The 22,803-nt window shown below is 50.1% G+C and overlaps 3 protein-coding genes across 14 annotated transcripts in view; 1 reads left to right on the forward strand and 2 right to left on the reverse strand.

Moving 5' to 3' along the window:
* The window catches only part of UTP4 (UTP4, small subunit processome component), a 42,910-nt gene extending 42,690 nt beyond the window's left edge, over positions 1–220 (reverse strand). The window contains exon 1 of one of the 2 annotated variants that reach the window (XM_021718569.1): positions 51–220. In XM_021718569.1, the coding sequence (XP_021574244.1) occupies positions 51–123 (73 nt within the window). In that variant the 5' untranslated portion in view covers positions 124–220. The remainder of the gene's footprint in view (positions 1–50) is intronic. The other variant, XM_021718570.1, reaches the window with a different exon arrangement.
* Positions 153–12,432, forward strand: CHTF8 (chromosome transmission fidelity factor 8). 10 transcript variants are annotated; one of them, XM_021718578.1, is made up of 4 exons: positions 153–257; positions 8,948–9,004; positions 9,267–9,384; positions 9,762–10,704. In XM_021718578.1, the coding sequence occupies exons 2-4, from the start codon at positions 8,982–8,984 to the stop codon at positions 9,984–9,986; spliced, it is 366 nt and encodes a 121-aa protein (XP_021574253.1). In that variant the 5' UTR covers positions 153–257; positions 8,948–8,981; the 3' UTR covers positions 9,987–10,704. The 10 variants fall into 10 exon arrangements, with proteins under 10 accessions (XP_021574253.1, XP_021574248.1, XP_021574247.1 ...); XM_021718572.1 differs by having other exon boundaries at positions 156–257; positions 9,762–12,432; XM_021718579.1 differs by lacking the exon at positions 153–257 and adding an exon at positions 576–655.
* HAS3 (hyaluronan synthase 3) lies at positions 11,750–21,456 on the reverse strand. 2 transcript variants are annotated; one of them, XM_008070041.1, is made up of 3 exons: positions 20,820–21,456; positions 16,807–16,908; positions 11,750–12,093 (listed from the first exon to the last, which is right to left on the reverse strand). In XM_008070041.1, exons 1-3 carry the CDS (start codon positions 21,453–21,455, stop codon positions 11,986–11,988), a joined length of 846 nt encoding a protein of 281 aa, XP_008068232.1. In that variant the 5' UTR covers position 21,456; the 3' UTR covers positions 11,750–11,985. The 2 variants fall into 2 exon arrangements, with proteins under 2 accessions (XP_008068232.1, XP_008068231.1); XM_008070040.2 differs by lacking the exon at positions 11,750–12,093 and adding an exon at positions 14,996–16,050.
* Between the last annotated feature and the right edge of the window lie 1,347 nt (positions 21,457–22,803).

Genomic DNA, 22,803 nt, shown 5'->3' on the forward strand with positions numbered 1-22,803 from the left:
TCAGACGCCCCTCTTTGACACCCGCTTCCCACTCCCCTTCCCCAATTCACCAGCGGCCCCGCGCTCGCCGCTCCAGGCTCTGGCCTCTCTCCGCCCCGGCCCCACGTGCGCGCGCGCTCTCATGCTCTGCCCCGGAAGTGCTCCTGGAGCAAGGCCGGAAGTGCGCAGGCAGTGCTCGCGGCGGCGGCGACGGCGGCGGGAGGTTCGGTTGTCGCCCGTTGGCCGCGCGGCGCCGCGCTCGGCGGCCGCCATTGCAGGTCAGGCCGCGGGCGGGGGGTACGGGAGGCCGCGGGGAGCGAGGGCCGAGCTGGGGATGGGGGCGAGGGCGCGAGGGAGTGGGAAGGTAGGGAACGGGGGCCGGGCGGGGCGCGCGGCTCGGGGAGAAGAATGGCGAGCCGAGGGGCGGGGAGCGGCGGGCGGGGGAGGGGTAGCCTGGAAGGGGGAGGGAAGCGGGGAGGGCGGCGCAGAGGTGGGGGCGAACCCACAGGGGCGCCCGGGGTGGGAGGGCCGGGGATTGTGGGGGAAGGGAGCGGTGTGGAGACGGAAGGCGGAGGGAAGGAAAGGAGCGAGCGGGGCGGAGCGGGAGAAGGGCGGAAAGGGTGGCCGAGCGCGGGCGGAGGACGGAGAAGGGGGCGGCGCGGGCCGGAACCTCGAGGTACGTGCGGGAAGGGGTTTTTCCCCCGTTGGAAGGGAGCCCAGCCTGCTAGGCTTGTGGGAGCGGAGTAAAACTGGAACCCAGGAAGTAGCGGGAATAGTAGAAAAGGGACTTCGGGGAGGGGGGGTAGGGTGTAGGACGGTGAGGTTTGTAGCAGGGGACGTTTTAAATCATGGGGGGAGGTGTTGGGGGGAGATAATTTGGAGGGTGGTTGAAGAGTGATTCCAGGTTCCTTTCTGGGTGGAAAGCCAAGAGACAAGTGGGGCGGGGCGGGGGGGGCAGTGAAGTGCTTCAAAACCGAGAACAATTTGGAGAATGAGGGTGGAAGAGAAAAGACGTTTAAAGAGTAATCTTTGGGAGGAAGGCGAACGGTTTGGAAGACCACTCCGGTGGGGGGTGTGGAGGAAGGCAGCTTAAAGAATAGTTTCCTTGGGAGGTAGAAGGGGTTAAACAGCTTGTAATTTGGAGAAGGTTGGTGAACGGGGGAAAGCTGATCGAGAAGTCGCAGAAAGTGGGCGGGACTAGAAATAGGAAGTGTTTGTAGCTCTAGCTGAAAGGGTGGGAGGGGGCCAAGGGAGAGGGTGGAGAAGATGGTGGGGGGGTAGGTGGGAGGAAGAGCATATAGAGGGAGACCCCAAGCAGGGCCAGAGTAGACAGAGGGTTTGGGGAAGGTAGGGGGCCGTAGCAATAAGAGGAGGAAAGGTTGAGATGGGCTGCAGAGTAGCAGAAGATGGAGAAAACTGCATTTCTCAGATCGACTGAAGCCATCTTTTCCACCTATTGTCTACAAATACCAATAATTGATTCCCTCCAACATGGGAATCCTAAAATGTGATGGGAAGTACCACGTGTGTGCATAGCATACACACAGTTTTTGAAAACACTCTTCACTAATGAAAAGTTTGGAAGCATTCAGTTCCACCTACCTCCATAAGCCCCTTTTTAGAGGGCAGCAAGTTTCTCATTTAGAAACAGGACTTTAGAGTTAGTAACATAAGTGTATCAAAGAGACAAGATCCTCTTCAAAAGACATCCCCTTCAGTCACAAAACCACAATAACACTGCAAATAAAAATCTGTATTCAGTTTTATACAGAACGTTTTGAGTTGTTCATTTGGTAGAAAGGCACATAGAGAACTAGTCATATTTAGAGAAATGACCTACAACTTAATCCCTGAAGCAGTTTGGTGAACCATGCCTGCCATGTTTGAATTCTCTCATTGTATAAACTTGATTTTATTCTGATGACCTGCTGCTTTTATAGGATCTTTTAGTCCACTATAAACATTAAAATAGTAACAGTGTATTATTAAGACATTCTCTTGGATGTATACTGAGAAAGTGCCATGTTCCTCTGGGAAATCAGTAGCTTGATTCTGGAGGCTCACCCTGTGTTTGACACTGTGCAGAAGCTTTACATTCTTCATTCTTGCAACCTTTTGGGATATACTTATGCCCAGTGTATTGCTAGGAAAGCAAACTTAGGTAGTGAGACTACTACTCTGTCACACAGGATAGATGACAGAATTCAGGTCAGTCTGATGAGTGCTTCACTGTATCCCTAAACAAAATATAGACACTGGAATCAAACAAAAGCTCAATAAATGCCAACTCTTGGCCTAGCAATTTGCAGATGTATGTAGTTTGTGTCATGTATTTTTAAAAATAATTAATTTTGACACTTAATGGTTATGTGATTTCATCCTTGTTTTTAAGAAAATGTTTTTTATTTAATTTTTTTTTTATTCAAGGAGGGTACAAGTGAATGTTTGTTACATGGGCATATTGCGTACTGGTGAGGATTAGTCTTCAGATGACCCATTTTTCAGATAGTGAACATTGTACCCAATAGGCAACTTCTGATCCTAATCCCCGTTCCTCCCTTCTTCATTTTAGTGTACCCAGTGTCTGTTAATTCCATCTTTATGGCCGTTTAGTTCCCACATAAAAGTGAGAACATGGCGGTGTTTGGTTTTCTGTTTCTGAGTTTATATAGGATGATGTTTCCCAGCTCCATTTATGTTGCTGCAAAGGACATGATTTTGTTCTTTTTTATGGCTGCAAAAATACTGAATTTTTAAAATTCAGGATTGGAAAATTAAAGCATTGGTTTCCTTTCTTAAAATAAAGGTTCTAATTTATAAAACATTGTTAGCTTTCTTAAAATTTATCTGTAGTGAAGTTAGACCAATGAGTCAAAACTTGTTTTGCTATAAGCTATAAGTTCTGTTTAATTGGATGCACAACACACTTTTGTCTGCTACATTTTGAAGGTAATTACTGTTATTACTGTTAGGGGGTTCACTGCATTAAGCTGTTCTCTGTGAGACATAAGTAATCTTGTAACAATTCAGAGGCCAGAGGGTAAGAGAATTAAATTTTGTCAAAGATTAAAATGAACCCATGACAACGTCCTCATTCTCTTGGTTTTTGTTCCTCATACCAAGCAGAAGTTTAGGGTAAAGTTTTGAATCCTAGAGGTGGCATTGAAAGGAAAGCAAGCTTATTGTTTATATTTAACTGCCTGTCCCACAGATTTAATAGCTGCTTTGATGGTGGGTTATAAGGTCTTCCCCATAGGTTACTTATTTGCCATTTAGTAAAAGATGCTGTGACAAGGAGGCTAGTAGACCAGTGGGACATTGTCATGCAGAAGTGCTCTATAAAGGGACTGCGAGGGAGTGGAACAGCAAGAGGGGCCATAATGTGAAGGGGTAAGGTTCACATCCCAGCTCTACACATACTGGCTGTGTGACCAGTTGCTTAACCTTTAGCTTCTCTAAGCCTGTTTGCTCATCTGTAAAATGGGAGTGAGAAGACCATGCCTACATTATAGGGAGGCTGTCAGGATGAAAAATCCAGGTTCAGCAAAGGTTAGCTATGTGAGAAATGAAACTTTTTGTACTGTAAAGATAATGCTCTGTCTGGAAGGAAATCATGTGGTGGTGCTTTGATTTGTCACATTTTTAATACTAGTTACTAACTTCAAAACAGAAGCCAAGTAATAGTTAACTAAGGTCTATCCCACATTGGTCTGATTCTAGCCAAAGCTTTTTGGTTTTGGTGAGGGTTCCCATTGTGAGTCTGGATTGATTCTGAGTTCTGGTTCCTTTGCTGCTCAAGTATTTGTCCTGGGACCTTGAAGTCATCTGTCCTGAGAAGCAACAGTTTACCTCCAGGCTAATCCCAGGTCTTAAGACTGGGGATGACCTGGGGCAAGCCTAGATAAGTAACATTTCTAGAAAATTGGAAGCCCCCAAATGACTTTTTTTTTTAAAGAAAAAATTGGGAGTTAGAATGTATGAAGTGCTTTAAAAACAGTTTCCTTTACCAGAACTAGTCATTTGACTAACTTAGGAATATGGAATTTATGTATTGTTCATTAAGCTGTGTAAAGGCTCATGAAGATGGAGTAGAAAACCTTTATCTCTCCCTTATGAGATTGGGGTGAGGGACATAAGTTAATTATTGCAGGGGAAAGAGGTTTCGTTTTCTTTACACCTTCCCAGCTCTCCAAGGCTGCACACTAGTTGTGGCTTATGAGACCAACACCGACTCTGAAATACAATGAATTTAATCTTTTTGAAAAACTGAATCATAGAAATTTCTCCCTGGCTCTGCAGTTACATTGTCAACCTATAATTATTGTTCATAACTAAAGATGCTAGTCTTAGCCAAATCTGAGATTGAACTTGAGAGCTGTTGGGAGGCCTCTTCCACTGACTCCTTTTTAGTTGTTTTTTTTTTTTTCTTTTCTTTTTTTGAGATAGGGTCTTACTCTGTCACCAGGTGTGCGGTGTGATCATAGCTCACTGCAACCTTGAACTCCTGGGCTCAAAAGATCCTCCCAGCCTCCCAAGAAATTGGCATTACAGACATGTGCCACTGGGTATGGCAACAGGATGTTGAGACTGGACCACAATTATCTTCAGAAACATTCTTAAATGTTTGGTGGGGCCGGGCTCGGTGGCACAGCGGCTCAGCCTGTAATCCCTCGCTTTGGGAGGCTGAGGTGAGTTGATTGCCTGAGCCCGCGGGTTCGAGACCCGCCTGGGCAACTTGGCGAGACCTCATCTCTACAATAAATCAAAAAATGAGCTGGGCATGGTAGCGCGTGCCTGTCGTTCCAGTTACTTGGAAGGCTGAGGCGGAAGGATCGCCGGAGCCCAGCAGATCGAGCCTGCGGTGGCCGGGAGCGTGCCACTGCACTCCGGTCTGGGTGACAGAGTGAGACTCCAACTCAAAAAAAAAAAAAAAGAGTTTGGTGGTATCAATAGTTGTACGTAGGCAGGGCCTCCAACATCAGTGTATAAAGGTGTCGTGCTCATTGAAAGCAATCAGACACCTGGTTTTTTTGCCCTGTTAGGCTACTGTTTTGAATTTCTGTTCTAACAGGAGACTGTTGAGGAAATGGAAAATACATTGAAAATACCTTTGCCTCTTCTTTTTCTTTCTTCGTTTCTTTTTACTCGGGGTCTTGCCGTCGCCCTCAACCCCTTGTATCTTCTTTTTCTGAACAATACACATGCCTATCTCAAGCATGTGCTTAAAGGGCTTAATGATTGGTTTTGGTTGTCAAGAAGAAGACTCGCCGGGCTCGGTGGCTCAGCCTGTAATCCCGTGCCTTTGGGAGGCTGAGGTGAGTGGATTGCCTTAGCCCGCGGGTTCGAGACCCGCCTGGGCAGGCGAGACCTCATCTCTACAATAAATCAAAAATTAGCCGTGCGTTGTAGCGCATGCCTGTAATTCCGGCTACTCGGAAGGCTGAGGCGGAAGGATCGCCGGAGCCCAGCAGGTCGAGGCTGTGGTGGCCGGGAGCGGCCACTGCACTCCAGTCTGGGCGACAGAGTGAGACTCCAACTCAAAAAAAAAAAAGAAGAAGGCTCTGTCGCCTTCCCTGTCCTGATCTTCCTAGAACATGTGGTCCCTATGTGAACACTTTATTGCTCCTATAAAACCACCTGTATTTTACTACAACTTGTGCTCATCCAGGAAAATACACTGCATCATCAGTCCCCAAAGCTTATTTGCAAGAATGGCTTCTCAATCTTTGTGCATTTTTTAACCTTTTCAGATTTATGGCTAAAATGTACATTTTCTAAATTATAGGAAAAATTAGGGGGTTCAAGTGCTGATGTGTTTGTCTCACTTTCTAAAAAATTAGCTCTTCATCTCAACAGAATGTAGAGTCTTTGAAATAATTTTGTATATGTTATATTTGCTTTTCACAATGATTTAGTAAGTCATAATCTGGGTATTAGCCCCATAGTCATTAAGTGACTTGTGCATGACCACACAGTAGAGTTCCACACTTAACAGGCAGAAACCTGAATTTAGGCCTTCTGATTTTATGTTGTTATCCTTTCTTCAAGAAACCTTAGAGAAGGATTTTAAAAATGCTTTGGAGCCGGGCTTGGTGGCTCAGCCTGTAATCCCACGCCTTTGGGAGGCTGAGGTGAGTGGCTTGCCTGAGCCCGCGGGTTCGAGACCCGCCTGGGCAGGCGAGACCTCATCTCTACAATAAATCAAAAATTAGCCGTGCGTGGTAGCGCATGCCTGTAATTCCGGCTACTCGGAAGGCTGAGGCGGAAGGATCGCCGGAGCCCAGCAAGTCAAGGCTGCGGTGGCCGGGAGCAGCCACTGCACTCCAGTCTGAGCGACAGAGTGAGACTCCAACTCAAAAAAAAAAAAAAAATGCTTTGGGTTCTGTTGATGTTAGTGTCTGGTGGGGCTTCTCTATCTGTATGAATCTTTGTGCTCTGAGCTAGTGTGTTACCTCTTCTCCAGTGGTACCCAACCTGTGCTGCTGCTAAAGGTCTGGCTTTCTCAAGGACGCCCTCTTGATTCCCTATTGCTCTCCTGACCAACTCTTGCATGTGTTCAGTGCCTACCTGATGCCTTGATTCCTTTTCATTCTCATTGACCAATTGGTTTTCTTGGGGAGGCAGAATTTGGGTAATAATTATGAGTGTAGACAAAGTCAAATGACCTCAGTTTGTATCCTGGCTCTGCCACATACTTTGTGTGTACCACATACAAGCAAGTGACTTAATCTGTATATCCCTCAGTAGTGTCATCTGCAAAATAGGGATAAATGCTTGTGTCATAGAGTTACCAATATGGATTGCCCAATGTCCAATCCACAGTAAAAACTGCTAGTTTATATTTGAAGTCCAGTGAGTTGACCAACTTCATGTTCCCAAAATGTGTTTGGTGTTCTAGATATTCTGCCATACCATAAGGCTATATAGTTTTCCCTGGAGATCCGAAATGAAAATAAACATATCAATAAAGAAACATGTTTAGGCTAGACTGGGTGACTCAACCTGTAATCCCAGCACTTTGGGAGGCCGAGGTGAATGGATTGCCTGAGCCCACGAGTTCGAGACCAGCCCGGGCAACTTGATGAGACCTACAATAAATAAAAAATTAGCTGAGTGTGGTAGTGCACGGCTGTAGTTCTGGCTGCTTGGAAGACTCAGGTGGAAGGATCACTAGAACCCAGCAGGTCGACGCTGGGGTGGCCACGAGCCTGTGTGTCATACTGCATTCCAGCCTGGGTAATAGAGTGAGACTCCAACTCAAAAAAAAAAAAAAGATAGAAAGTAACCTGTTAAGCTGGGCTCGGTGGATCAGCCTGTGATCCCGCACTTTGGGAGGCTGAGGTGAGTGGATTGCCTGAGCCTGCGGGTTCGAGACCCGCCTGGGCAACTTGGCAAGACCTCATCTCTACAATAATTCAAAAATTAGCCAGGCGTGGTAGCACATGCTTATAGTTCCAGCTTCTTGGAAGGCTGAGGCGGAAGGATCGCTGGAGCCCAGCAGGTCAAGGCTGCGGTGGCCGGGAGCGGCCGACTGCACTCCAGTCTGGGCGACAGAGTGAGACTCCAACTCAAAAAAAAAAAAGAAAGAAACCTGTTTGGCTGAGTGTGGTGACTCATGCCTATAATCTCAGCACTTTGGGAGGCTGAGGCAGAAGAATGTTCTGAGCCCAGGAGGTCGAGGCTTCAATGAGCCATGATCGTACCACTGTGCTCCAGCATGGGTGTAAGAGCAAGACTCCAACTCAAAAAAAAAACAAAAACAACTGATGCTGTGACTCAAGCCTGTAGTTCCAGCACTTTGGGAGGCTGAGGTGAGAGGATTGCCTGAGCCCAGGGTATCACAGCCAGCCTGGGCAACTTGGTGAGACCTTGTCTCTACCGCATACCAAAAAGTTAGCTGGGCGTGGTGGCGCGCGCCTGTAGTTCTGGCTATTTGGAAGGCTGAGGGAGAAGGATCGCCTGAGGCCAGGTCAATGGTGGGATGGCTGTGAGCGTGCCACTGCACTCCAGCCTGGGCGACACAGTGAGACTCCGACTCAAAAAAAAAAAAAAAAACTTAAATGTTTTAATCAGGTGTTTGCTAAGCTTGAATTTTAATACCCATGAACTTTTCTTACTATAGTTGGTAAACACTGGACTAATAACCTTCTAGTAAACTTCATATATACATTGGAAAGACTTAGCCAGAAGCTGTAATTTTGGTACCCCATGCCCTTAGCACCCCCATAAATCTGTCCTCAGACACAAATACAAGTGAAGTCAGCTGTCTTCAGGCAAAGATGTCCCACTTTTAACCTATTCTTGTAAAGTACTCCAAACTTGCCACCAGGTGGTGCCGTTGTATAAAATGAAAGCCTATCTAACCATTCGGATATTTTCATATCTAAGTGAAAGGTGGTCAAAGCATTAGTCTTGCTCTGTCACCTTGGCTGGAATGCAGTGATGTGACCTCCTGGGCTCAAGTGATCCTTCTGCCTCAGCCTCCCAAGTAGCTAGGAGTATAAGCATGCACCACCAAGCCTATGTAATTTTTTATTTTTATCTTTGTAGAGACAGGGTCATGCTGTGTTGTCCAAACTGGCCTTGAACTCCTGGCCTCAAGCAAAATCTAAAAGAATACCTTAGTTTATTAGAAATACAAAAAATAGAAAATGAAATGAATATTCTTGAGAATGGCAAGTCAGCATAGTGGTCAAGGGTATGATATCTGTAGTATTTTTATTGGGTTCAGATCCTCTATGTGACCTTGAACAAATTATTATATCTTTTATTTTTGCACACTACAGTTGACTGTTGGAGATCTTAACCTTATCTCATTTGGACAATATCAATAAAACTACTTTATGATGTTAGAGAAATGAGATGTGTCCGAAGCACTTAGAAAAACGCCTAGCACATAGTAGGTGATAAATATTAGCTGTCATTATTAGAATGCTAAGTCTTTTTTTTTTTCCTTTTTTGTCTACAGCTTATTTTCAGTTGCTTTTTAAGACAGAAAGCTCATGGTGCAAATTGTTATTTCCAGGTAAGTATATTCTGAGATTTTAAAATGTATCTTGAAAAGATTAGGGCTATATAGGTTTGGCATTTTCCTGACAGAATCAGGGCCCTTGAGTGCATCTGCACAATCCTTGCATTTTGATCTCTGGTTCGATACCTAGCACTGCCCAATTTCCCAAGAACTTAATGTTCAACAAAAAGTTCTGTTGAACCTTGAATGGTGGTGTAGGACACTATTCATCCTTCACCCCTCAAAAATATTGTAACCACCAGCCCTTTGCTTGCAGTGCGGGGGCTGGAGGCCTGGCAGAATGGGTGCTGATGGAGCTACAGGGGGAGATCGAGGCTCGCTACAGCACCGGATTAGCTGGAAACCTCCTGGGAGACCTACATTACACCACTGAGGTGAGGGGGCCTTTCTTTCCCTGACTAATGCCTCAGGAAAGCAAGCTACACCAAGGTGGTGCTCCCAGGACCCAGAGTGAGGACTGCCCTCAGGTTTGTTATTCAAGGTCTAGCTAATCTGCAAAACTATCTGCTTGTTCTCCTCCCCCCCACCTCTGCAATAGCAGGGAAATTTAGCTTTGGGAAATCTGGAAAGGTCACGTTTCTGAAGGTGGAAATTCTCTTAGGTGGGGCTAGAAAGAGTAAAAAGGGCATATGGGTGGGTTGTCCAGTGTGACTGCAGTGCCAGCGTTGCCTGCCAAGAGCAGCTTTGGAAGACACTTGAGTGTTATGGCCTTGCCCCGAACCTCAGGCATCTTATTCTTGTTCTGCCAAAGGGAATCCCTGTGCTGATCGTGGGGCATCATATCCTGTATGGGAAAATCATCCACCTGGAGAAACCTTTTGCAGTCCTTGTCAAACACACTCCTGGGGAGCAGGACTGTGATGAGCTTGGCAGCGAGACTGGCACCCGGTACCTGGTGACAGCACTCATCAAAAACAAGATCCTTTTCAAAACTCGCCCCAAGCCTATTATCACCAACATCCCCAAGAAAGTATGAAAGAACCTCGGATTTTCCCTAGAGAGCGGCCAACTCCTTGGACTCGTGCTCCGCTGCCACCTCGAGGACGGCTTGACGGTTCCCTGGGACCACAGGGGGGTCCGGTTCTGAACACAGGCCACTCACTGGGCATGAACTCGGATCCCTTCCTTATGGCAGCAGGTTCTCTTGGTGGAAATCTGGCCCCATTTCCAAGGAACCCGTCTCCTTTTCCAGCTTCATCAGGCTCAATGGCTTCAAATCCAGCACCTTTTCCTGCTGGTGCTCGTGACCCAAGCATGGCTTCTTTTCCACGAGGGATGAACCCCACTGGCACAAGCGCAGTTTCTTTCCCAAGGCCAGGTGGCCTTTTGGGTCCAGGCCCAGGCCCAACTCTAAACCCTAGAACAGGGGCTCTTCCTGGCCCAGGACCTCTGTCTAACCCCAGATTAGGGGGTCTCCCAGGACCAGGTCCTATGTCTAACCCAAGGGCAGGTGGTCTTCTGGGAGCAGGTCCTGACCCTAGAAGTGGTGGTCCCATGGGTCCTGGATCTGGACCCAACCTGAGAGCAGGTGTCATGTTGTCCTCTGGGAATGGTCCTCCTAATCCTAGGCCAGTTGGCCTGGGCCCAGGACCAAATCCCAATATGAGATCAGGCTTTCTAGGTACAAACCCTGCCCCCAGGTCAGGTGTGTTTCCAGGCCCAGGCCTTGGGCCCAACCCAAGACCAAGTGGCCTGGGCCCCAGCCTTGGGCCCAACCCAAGGGCAGGTGGCTTGGGCCCGGGCCCTAATCTGGATGCCAGAGCAGGTGGCCTCTTGGGTACAGGATCTGGTCTTAACTTAAGAATGACTGGACCTCAAGGCCTAGATCTTGCCCCCATTTTAAGAGCGGCAGGTCTTTTAGGAGCAAATTCAGGATCCTTTTCACAGGCCTCTGGAAACATGGGCACAAGCCCATCCTCTATGGCAAGAGTACCTGGTCCCATAGGCCCAAACTCGGGTCCTGGTTCTCGGGGAATTGGCCTTCAAGGGCCAAATCCATCTCCCATGTCAAGGGCTCCTGGCCCCATAGGCCCTAATTCAGCTCATTTCTCAAGGCCAGGTGGCCCCATGGGGGTAAATGCCAATCCCTTTCCAAGGGGAACAGGTTCAGGGGGACTCAACCCAGCTGCCTTCTCTCAGTCTTCTGGCCCATTGGCTTCAAACCCAGCTACCTTTCAAAGGTCTGCTGGCCTCCAGGGCTCAAATCCAGCAATTTTCCCAAGAGCCTCTGGACCACTGGGCCCCAACTCAGCTAACTTCCCAAGGGCCACTGGCCTGCAGGGTCCAAGTCCAGCTACCTTTCCAAGGTCTACTGGCCCATTAGGCCCTGGTCAAGTTGCTTTCCCCAGGTCAGCTACTGGGCACATGGGCTCTTCTCCAGCAGGCCCTGTGGGTATCAACCCAGCTCCTTTTGCAAGGCCAACTGGGACCCTGGGTCTCAATCCATCTTTTCCAAGGATGAATGGCCCTGTGGGCAAGAGTTTGGTCCCATTTCCTAGAGTAGGGAGCCTACCTGGCACCAACCCAGCTGCTTTCCCTAGACCAGGGGGTCCAATGGCTGCAATGTACCCAAATGGAATGTTACCCCCATAAAATCTGTTTTCCCTCCAGGACCACTTTGGTTTCCAGGCGCTGTGGTTCTGGGCAGGGGCTGTCTTTTGGTAAAAGGCTAGATGGGGAGCGACAGTCTGAAGAACGTAGCTGGGGCTCAAGCCCAAATGAGCCATCTTTTTCTTCTGCTTTTTTGGCTGAAGGTGAACCGTTATTTCTGGGACTGTGGCAGGTGGGGATAATCCCGGTCTTGCGAGAAAGGATCTCCAGCCCTTCAGAAGCCTGCTGTGCTTTTGTCCCACAGCTTTCTGCCCCTTGTTTCTTACTAGTTTCTTAAGTTGTTCTCGTGGACTTTTCCTCAGGGATACATTGGCCTGCAGGTCCCAATTCACATGTAGTTCCCTGCTCACCACAGGAGAATCAGATCACCGCTCTCTAGAAATTTTGTGTTGGTGAACGGACCATGCTTCAGTAGCTCTGACCTGAGCAGCTTGGACCTGGTCATCCTCTACTGCCATGCCTTTCCCTGGGGGCTTGAACACAGAATGGGGAGGTGGACATCAACTTCAAATACCCACCAAATGCAATTTCTGCTTGACTGACTGGGCCTGTGGCTCCCTTCTCCTGGGACTTAGAGGCAGCTAGATTTAAGGCTCCTCTACTCATCATACTCCCTCTCCACTGGTACTCCCAATCAAAGAACCTCAAAATTTAAACTGATGTGGATGGGAATATGGGCATTGGGGTGGGGGCTGGGGGTGTCAGGGGAAGAAATCACTGTGCTTAGTTCAGCCTGATGTGAAAGGATGGTTGGTGTTTTTCCTGCATTGTATCTTTTCTTACTCTTTCTTTAATAAATGGGTTGAGAGGGCTGCTGATGTCACCCATTTCGTTACCTGTTCCACAGGGAGGAAGTTTACTCTGCTTTTCATTGTTATAGCTTGCCTATATCTTTCATTATCTGCCAGCTAAAATGCTTTCACTCCAAGAGGAAGCAAGCTTTGGTTTTTATCCTCAGCAAGGGTTTACGCATCTGCCAGTTATTTCACCAAAGACCCTACCCCATCTCTACCTTAAAAGTTAAGTGTCCATGGGTGTGCAGTTACCATGGTGGGCCTACTGTGTTCCCAGTTCTTAAGTTACACTGGCAAAACTATTTCTACTTCAAGTTTCTCTTTTGAAACTGGAATAGAGAGCTAGCTTTCATTAAGTACAAAGAGGAAGTAGCTCAGAGATACCAGCATTATGTGAGAATCTTTATTTTGACAAATAAGTGCAGTATAAAAAATTTGACCTGAAAAGTAAAAAAAAAATTAGGTAAAAATAAATATGTTTACAAATTATTGTAGAAATAATACAAAAGAGGATTAAAATTCTCAATAAGGAAAAACCAAAATGCATCCAGTTGTATAAAGGCTCTTCCCTTTCAAGAAACAGGGATAAAGCTGAAGACCCAGTTTGGTTTTGCTGCTCGAAAATGTACAAAATAACTTAGAAAAACCAGTCGAGGTCAAACGTTGTGAGCTCACTACCTGTACCTGCCTACTTTTGATCTGAGGAAAGTTGACCACAGTGCAGGGCAGAGGTGATGGCAGGACAGCCAAGAGTTCTTCGTTCAGGGTCCATCAGCCTAACATTAGCCTTCAAGTAAACGCTGAAGAAAAACAAGCCCTTAGTGAATTCTGAGCTCTGCAGTTGGCTGACCGGATTTCCTCCATTATGGTGCTCAAAATAGTTCACTTCTTGGCCAGCAGAACAACTGTCTTTAGCAAATGCCTGCTGTTTCCCAGCCTTCATGGGTTGGATCCGGCATCAACCAGCAGTCTTATCAGAAACTCGAGGTCTGTGTGATCTGGAAACTTGGCTACACCTGGAAAACCCTTGGGTTCGTGGGAGATGAAGGAAAGCACCAGGGTCTGTCCATCTGTGGCTCAGAGCACACTTTGAGTCTTGGTAGGAAGCACCTGGGTACCTAGAGGCTTGCGCCCTCAGCTGCTTTCCACCTTAGTGCTGGTTCTGAGGGATTAGCTGGCCCCTCTGAGCATGGGTGTTGGGAGAAAGTGAGCAAGCAACCCCTAAGTCAAAGGCTTCGTCAAGATCCCAGGCTTTAAACTCTGAAGCTGAAAACAGTCTGTGGGTTGCAAATCACTAGAAAACAGCTTCCCCTTACTCCCCAAAAGCATCAGAGGGAAATCAGCTTCAAGAGGCATGACAGAAAAAGCAAGAACCTTAGGATGTAGGAACTAGTTCCATCTCCTAGTTTGGTTTCTGGAAAGAAGCAAGCAAATGCAGTGGCTATCCATGACCTGGCTGTAAATTCCCTGGGGAAGCCACTGAGGAAAACAGTCTCAGAGATTGAGAACGCTGAAAAGCTTTCCATTGGAGGTGATTGTCAAGAAGAACAGTAGCCTGAAATTCGTGCATACTAACCTGGCTACCAAGGAGTCAGTCCAAGCAGCTCCAAGATTGTAGCCAATTTGATCAGAGGCTCCTCTTAGTTCCCTTGTGTGCTGAGAACAGGCTTGCCTCTTGCAGAGGGTCAAGAGCTTAGGCTCTGTCCCAGTTGCCACCCTGGAAAATATACCTATGATGATGATGAGGGTGGAAGAGGTGACTGCAATTATTCCCCAAAAACGTGCTTTTGAAGAAAGGTGAGGAGGATATCTTGGCCTTAGAGCTGAACTTGAGAGGAATTCAGTAGTATGCAGGTTAAAATACCCAAGTCCTCACTTCCTTTCTGAACATGTTGGGATTTAATCTTCCTGATAGATGGCTAAAACATTTTATCTCCCCAGCAGAGATCACAGGTAAGCTAAGAACCATCTAGAAGTCTGAGCAGTTTCTAGGTGGAACATCCAAGGCCTCCCTATAACCTATGGCCTTTAGCACCACCACAATCTTTGTTCTTCCTGGCAAACCTTCCTTTTTAATGTACACTTTTAAAAGCAGTTCAGTGCTGACTCCCTGCTGGTTTGGCTCATCCCTGGGATGCTGAGGTGCAGAGTAGGATACATCACATAAAGCACCATTCTTGGACCCTGTTTCCTAATGCCCAGAGATCAGCCTTCTGGGCCTTGAATCTCAGGCACAATCTTATTGCATTGATGACTAGTTGGGGGGCAGGACGGGGAACACTAGCTGGCCCAGATCTCTCAATAGAAATTCCACCACCTCTGGTTGGGTTAGGAGAAGCGCTTCCACAGGCCGCCATTGCTCATATAACTATCAGAAGTTGCCACTGAATGGAACTTCTCATTTAGTTTAGCACACTTCTGAGTCTGCTCTGGAGCCCAAGATGAGAAGGAAAATCTTTCCCATGGGCCACTGCACAGGCGTCCTAGAAACGTACAAGCTCCCTCTGCCCTGACCCCAAGGAGTCAGTGTTGCTGCCTGTAAGCAGAGCTGCCAGGCCATACTGTGGTCGCCATTTGCATTTTAGATTTGTCCTCTGGACCATTGGGAAACTAAAACAGCACTCCCCCGCTTCCCTCCCTCCCCAATTTTTCTCTTCCTTTCCCCTTCCCTCCCTTACCCATTGCACTTTTCCCGCTCTGCTCGGGGCCATGTCACACCTCAGCAAAAGCCAAGCTATACTGCTCTGGCTTCTTCCCACATCGCCGGGCAATGATAGCCAGATACAGCATGAGGAGGGCCACCCAGTAGCAGCCATACAGGATGGCCCCAGAGACAAGGAAGGCTAGCTCCGTCTCACTGAACAGGTCTTGGCAATAAGCTGTGTAGGCCAGCCCCCCCAGAAGAACTGCCACCCAGATGGACACAGGGATCAGGCCGATGAAGTTCACCACAATGGTTTTTCGGCCAGAGGTGCCCCAGCCAGACTTGTTGATGGTAGCAATGGCAAAGATCTTGGCTGGCAGAAGGCTGGACATATAGAGAAGGGAGTAGAGGGACATGAAGATCATCTCTGCATTGCCTCGAAGAAAGCAGGCATAGGTAGCCTTGATAATGCCCACAAGCTGCACCGTCAGCAGGAAGAGGAGAATGTTCCAGATGCGGCCACGGTAGAAAAGCTGAATGACTGTGGCGATGAGGAAGAAGGGGAAGAAACCTGTGACCACTGATTCGTAGGTCATCCACAGGTGGTGCTTATGGAACCACAGAGAGTTGTAGAGCCACTCACGGAAGTAGGACTTGCTCCAGCGGGTTTGCTGGTTGAGCCACCGGAGATACTTAGTGGGGGTCTCTGTGAGGCACTTGGAGCGTGCTGTATACTTAGTTCGGTAGCCAAGGCTCAGGACTCGGTTGGTGAGGTGCCGGTCATCCCCAAAGCTGCACTTGCTGCCTAGGAACTTCTGATGGTACCAGTCCTCCAGGAATTGCTGGAGGAGGCTGTTGCGGTACATGCCCAGGGGCCCACTGATACACTGCACACAACCGAAGTAGGACTGGCAGGCCCGCTCCACGTTGAAGGCCATCCAGTATCGCACGCTGCTCAGGAAGGAGATCCACGAGTCATACTTGTTGAGGATCTGCAGGGGAACAGAGATGCTGGGCGTCCCCACCTAGGAGATAAGCCCCAGGGGAGACAGACACCAGAGACCACGCGGCCCCTCGCTCAAATTCTTGGCCATCGGTTCTAGCCCTGCCAGAGCCGGGAAACCTGAAGCGCCACCCACTCGCACTTACTGTTCCCAGCACCAGCTGCCCCTCCCTACTGTGTCGTCTAGCAGTCAAAGCCACCTTCGTTCTCAAGAAGCAGTCGGTGGTGGGGCAGGGAAAAGGACTTGGGAAAGATGCAGAACACCACCCCAGCCACCTGTCCTGACCTTTCTGCAGTTGGAAAGCTTCTAAGGGAGACATGGGATGTTGCCTGCTGTGTCTCTAGAAGACGGGGTTCCTCATTCTTACCATACTGCCCACAGCTCTTCAGCCCAAGCCCTAAGGCTTCGCAAAGGTCTAACTTAGGAGCTACATGCTACACCACTGGTCAAAAAGAAAATACCCTCTAGGATCTACAGCCTCAGAGTACTATGCCCCTCCCTGCAATAGTAGCCTCCTCTCTACACCTGTTAGCGATTTCCCCCCTCCCTACTCTTTCTCAACATGAGGGGAGAAATCACTAACAGATGTGGAGAGGAGGCAAGGCCTTGATGCCAGCGAAAACTGTCAGAGGGGAACCTGCCCCAGATACTAGGAAGCCAAAAACCCCATTTCCCAGGCATATCCAATTGGGTTAGGAAACAGAGTCTGAACCCCACCCCCAGGATTCCCTGGTTGCTGCTTACTTGGACATCTCCCCCAACTCCTCCTACTTGGGGATCCTCCTCCAGGACTCGAAGCATCTCGATGGTGCAGGCTGGATCCAGCACAGTGTCGGAGTCACAGACCTGCCGAGGGATCGCACATCAGCCCGTTTTGACCTCAGGCCTGCGCGTGTGCGCACACATATCCCCCCCAGGCTGCTCACTGCCTGAGGGACATAACCATCCCTCTCATGTGATGCACTTCCAACCAGTAGCACAGAGGTCTGAGCCAATAGAAGGGGCCAGAGGAAAAACAAAGGGAAGTAAGGAAGAGTTCAGATGCCAGGCTGAGAGGGAACAACTCAGAAGGCTGCAGGTGCCAGGCCTGGAAAGGGAAAAATGCTTTTCTCTGGACAAGTTGTTAGCCCCTATGGAGCCAGGCTCCAGAGAAATGGTATCTATTTCTCTGGGGTCCTTGAGCAGAAGAACAAGTCACAGAAACCAGATGACAGACACAGTGGCATAGACCAGCAGGCTCCTGCCTGAAGTTGTCCCATAGGGTTATAAACAACAGGGTTCCCATGTCAGCCTCTGGCCTCTTGGACAACTTGCAGCTCCAGTGGTGAGGATCAGTCTACCTACTCACAGGCCCTCCATGACACCACTAACACGGCTGCCAGGCCTCTGCTGCTCCCTCAGCACAGACTCCCTTGGCCAAGTCTCTAGGATTCAAGGCAGAATATGGCCAAGGACTGCTCTTGCCTGGAATCTGCTCTGAATGGCCATGGAAGCTGGCAGCAGCCTCCAGTGGTTCTATTATTAGTTGAACCTGGGCTGTGAGCACTTACCCCAGTGGCTGACTCTTTGTCTGTTTCCTAAAAAGTTACTTTAGTGGTACAAAGAATCCAGATAACTCCTGGGCAGAGGAACTAGTTTATGGATCCCTGATGGAGTTCTGTGGTCACTATTCTCAAAGCAGAGAACAGGATTCCCAGATGAACCAAAACCCTGTTCTGCAAAAGCCTAAAACCCTCTTAGTGAAATTGCTGGCTCAGCCCTGCAGGAAGGAGGCTGCCTCTGACACCCCAGCCCTGCCCAGTTTTCTCACCCACTGGAAGATAGGGTGGCCAGGGACAAGCAGCAGTCGGAGGTGAAGGGTCTCAGGCACAGCCATCAGCACCAGGCTGGGTCCCTCCTGTGTGCTGCTTCCTACCTCCCCACCAGGCACTTCTTTGCATCCAGGCCCTGCCCGGGAAGGGCCCAGAGAACCTCAGGCCAGACTTACAGAGCTTTCTTAGCTCACGGGCCAAGCTTCCCAGTGCTGCTGGGCTCGCTGCTACATCCTGCCCCTACCCAACCATTCTTCATATGTTGCTCTGGGCCTTCACTCGAGAGGTCTTTCTAGCAGAGTAGGGCTGGGAAAGGATGAGCTCTGCAGTCTGGGTTTCCCCACTGGCTGTGGCAGGGTTCACTTCCACAAAGGGAAGACTCACACCCCAGCAGGGCTGTTAAGAGACAAGCTGAAATCCAGCAGGCATTCATTGGCTCTAGCCCAGGGCTTCCTTGGGCAGTCATCCCAGGGTCATGAGGAGAAAGGCACAGCTCCGGTGTGCGAGCCTGGTTGCTGGTCCTGTAGAAGACACAGGACGTGACCAGGAAGGGGTGTGGCCGGGCAGGTTTGGGGGATGCAGTACTTCAAGGGAGTGGATGACAAAGTCACTGGCTTCAGCATGTGCCAGGGCTCAAGGGCTTTTCCCTAAATGTTTGGGTCCCCCCGGAAAGTGTCACAAAGGCCCCACAACCATAGTCAGACAGCCTTCTAATTCTAGGCCCTCATCCCTCCCTATATGGCTGAGGATGGTCCTTGGGCTTAGGAATCAGAAAAAAGATAAACACATCAACTCTTACACAACGACAGCTATCAAGCCGCCCCAAAAATCTGTGCAAGCTAATTTTAGGTGGGTACACTATAAAAAATCCAAAAAGGGTCAGGCGCTGTGGCTCACACCTGTAATCTCAGCACTTTGTTAGGCAGAGGCAAGAGGATTGCTTGAGCCCAGGGGCCGGAGATCAGTCTGAGTAACTTGGTGAGACCCTGTCTCTAAAATAAATTTTAAAAATTAGCCAGATGTGGCACACGCCTATAGTCCCAGCTACTTGGGAGGCTGAGGCAGAAGGATCACCTGAGCGCAGCAGGTCAAGGCCGCCATGGCTGTGAGCGTGCCACTGCACTCCAGCCTGGGTGACAAGAGTGAGACTTCAACTCAAAAAAAAAAAAGCAAATTCAAACAGTATTAGAGGACATGACAAGCTGTCAGCAAGGCAGAGTTGGTGCACAGGTGGGCTACCAAGACAGCCACTATGCTTTCAAGCATTTAAAGTGATGGACAAAACTCTCTTCTAGCAGGCATGGAGAACAGACAGGCAGCATGGAAGCTGTGAGGAATTCTGGACCGAAATCTAGGTTTCAGTTTCTGCCTTTGACTGACTGAAATGTACAAGCTTTAATCTTCTCAATTCTGAGTTTTATCATTTGCAAACTGATACTATGTGAACCTAAAAAAATGTCCAGGCTCACGTGAATGACTCTTTTGACCAGCTGAACAGGGTTTACTCAGGGTTCCATCCCTGTCAACACAGCTGCTAAATGAGGCTGACTGGCCATTTGCACCTGTGTCTCTCCACATCCCAGACACAATTTTGGCACTAGGAAGAATGGGGTTTTGGGCACCATAATTAGAACATTTGAGGTGCCTTTGAGCATAATTTATTTTGCTCTTCCCCACACTTCTGTATGAAGAGGCCCAGCCCCAGTGGTAAGGCAATATAGCCCAACAGATAAGAGCAAACTTTTTTTTTTTTTTTTTGAGTTGGAGTCTCACTCTGTCACCCAGACTGGAGTGCAGTGGCTGCTCCCGGCCACCGCAGCCTCGACCTGCTGGGCTCCGGCAATCCTTCTGCCACAGCCTTCCAAGTAGCTAGAACTACAGGCGCGCGCTACCACGCCCGGCTCATTTTGATTTATTGTAGAGATGAGATCTCGCCAAGTTGCCCAGGTGGGTCTCGAACCCGTGGACTCAGGCAATCCACTCACCTCAGCCTCCCAAAGGTGTGGGATTACAGGCTGAGCCACCAAGCCCGGCTAGATAAGAGCAATCTTGAGACAGACTGCCTGGGTTCAAATCCTGGCTCTGCACCTTACTAGCAATGTGATAGTAGGCAAGTTACTTAGCTATTCTGTGCTTTGGTTTTACCCTTTATGAGTGAGGGTAATAATAGTACTTACCCCTTAGGAGTATTATGTGGGCTAAAAGAGCTAATATGGGGCCAGCAATGGTGGCAGCATGCCTGTAGTCCGATACCCGGGGGGCTGAGGCAGGAGGATTGCTTGAGGCCAGGAGTTCGAGGCTGTAGTGAGTGGTTTGTGCCTGTGAATAGCCACTGCACTCCAACCTGAGTAATATAGCCAGACCTCCATCTCTTAAAAAATAAAAAAAGTGAACATGTGTGAACTGCCTGGTGTGCAGTGGATGCTGTATACCCATTTGATGTATGGAACAGCAGTCAGAGAGCTGTTACAGAGCTACGTAACAGCAGAACAGGGATTCCAACCCAGGTCTTTTTATTTATTTTTGAGTTGGGGGTCTCACTCTGTTGCCCAGGCTGGAGTGCAGAGGCATCATCACAGCTCATCACAGCTGTTCCCAAGTAGCTGGAACCACAGGTGCATACCATCACACCTCGCTGATTTTTAACTTTTTTGTTTGTAGAGACAAGGTCTCGCTGTGTTACCTAGGCTGGTCTTGAACTCCTGGACTCAAGCAATCCTGTTGCCTTGGCCTCCCAAAATGCTGGGACTACAGGCCATGAGCCACTGTGCCTGGCCCCAACACAGGTGTCTTTATCCTAGAATTGCTGCAGTTCAGAACCTTTGACCTTGTTCCCTTCCTTAGTGCAGAGGAGACATGGGCACAACTCAAGGGACCTAGACTGGACCTCAGATTCCAGGAGCGTATGCCCAGCTGGTAGACACACTCCTCGGGAGGCGCCCTTACCTGGATGTAGTCCACCGAATCACCGAGGGCCTTGAAGGCTGTGTACATGACCTCACGCTTGCCTCCCCACTTCTGCATGATGCACGAGAAGGTGCTGGCCCGCACCACGTCCCGCACACGATCCATGCCCTCCTGCAGGCTGGCCTCCGTCTCACCCTCCCCCGCCTCGTGGAAGTTGCTGCGCCACACAAAGAAGCCCGCTTGTTCGGTGCCGCCCAGCACCTCGTGGAAGATGTCGAGCATGTAGGCATCCTCCTGGCGGTTGCCATCCACCACCATGACCACCTTGAGGTCTGGGAAGGAGATGCGCTGGGCCGAGCGCAGGCACTTGCGCAGGTAGTCGGGGTCCTCCTGGTACGCGGCGATGCAGAGCGCCACGGAGCCCCGCCGTGGGGAGGGCAGCTTCCGGGGCCGGCCGGCCCTCCGCATGCGCCGGTGCTCCAGGAAGGCGAACAGGCTCTGGATGAGCAGGTGCAGGCCCAGGATGGCGCCGTACAGGCCAAAGGACAGGTAGTGCTTTTCTGTGTGGATGAACTGGTAGCCTGTCACATAGGCCGCCAGGATGCCGCCCAGCACCACCAGGGCAAACAGGCTGGTGCCCACCACACGCAGGGCCGTCGTCAGCTGCACCGGCATCTGGTGGGAGACGGCAGGAGACGTGGGGTCAGACAGGAGGCAGCGTCTCCAGTCGTGGGGGAGCGGGCATCCTCTACCTCTGGCCCAGGCGGGAAAGGGCCCGCGGACAAAAGCCGTCACCACGCAGCACGACTGAGGCTTTGTAGACTCAGAAGCCAGACTACTGGGGTTCCGATCCCAGCTCTGCCACTTGCTGCCTGTGTGCCCCATAGCTATTTCATCTGTAAAACGTGGGCGTAGTGCCAGCCTCCCAGGATCCTTGGGGGGTGAGGGGTGACAGAGGAAAGCACTTAGAGTAGCATTTTTTATTATTAGACAAGCCAGAGCCCAGAGAGTTCTGCGACACCGGCTGGAAGATGGCACACCTGGGGCCTGCTGACCCACAGCTCTCAAGCCGCAAGTTTCCGTGGGCCACCCCGACGGGCCAGGCTGCCGCCGGCCAGGAGATGGGGAGGAGGACGCGCTGGGAGGCAGCCCGCGGCCGGAGGGCTTCTCCCGCCCCGCCCCGCCCCGCCCCAGGAGAGGCCGCCGCGGGAGAGCACGGCCACCAGGAGGCCCAAGAAGAAGGTAGGGGAGGAGAAACGAGCGGAACAAAGACGGGCCGCGGCATCCCTCCTCGAGGCAAGATCGCACAAGAAACTTTCCGTGTCCTTTGCTTGGTGGCCTTTTCTCCTCTCCTTGAGAGGCAGGGAAGAGAGGGAAAGCAGACAGGGACAGGAAAGGAGAAGCCGGCGGGTGTGGACAGCCCCCTGGACGCCCGCCCTGAAGAGCGCTGGGGAACTGCAGCCCCCGCTGCCGCAGCCTCCAGCCGGCTGCCCGGGAGCCCGTCCGCTTGGTCCTAGTGCCCGTGGGGACTCTGCTTGTCCCCTGCCAGGCCGCTCCGGGGAAGGACACCAGGTTTCCATTTTGCGACAGTCAGGGCTCCTAACTCCTGCCCTGTGGGCCAGTTCTGTTTTCTGAGAAGAGCCCCGGACGTGGCACTAGAGACGTGGGCTTGAGACAAGCTCTGCTGTTTTCTGGCTGCCTGGCCTTCCCAAGTGCAGTCTCTGAGCTTTGGTCTCCCCAGAGCACCATGGGGGATCTCATGGTTCTCGCTCCAGGTCTCAGGCAAATCACTTCCCTGGAAGTGGAAACGCCGGGCCTTGAGGAGCTGCCCAAATGGCAAGGCTGGCAAGCAGGCTTCCGCCCTCCCCTCCGACCCGGGCCTTCTCGCCTCCTGCCCGGTCTGGAGGGGAACCCCGTTTGCACCGCGGGTCTGCAGACAGTGACATCTGGCGTCCACGCTTGCCCCAACTCTCGCTAGCCCCTCCCGTCAGGGGCCACCGCGCACACCGGAGGGGCGCGGGAC

The sequence above is a fragment of the Carlito syrichta genome, unplaced genomic scaffold (assembly GCF_000164805.1).
Source record: "Carlito syrichta isolate Samal-C Ts95f unplaced genomic scaffold, Tarsius_syrichta-2.0.1 Scaffold312739, whole genome shotgun sequence".
Classification (NCBI taxonomy): Eukaryota; Metazoa; Chordata; class Mammalia; order Primates; family Tarsiidae; genus Carlito; species Carlito syrichta.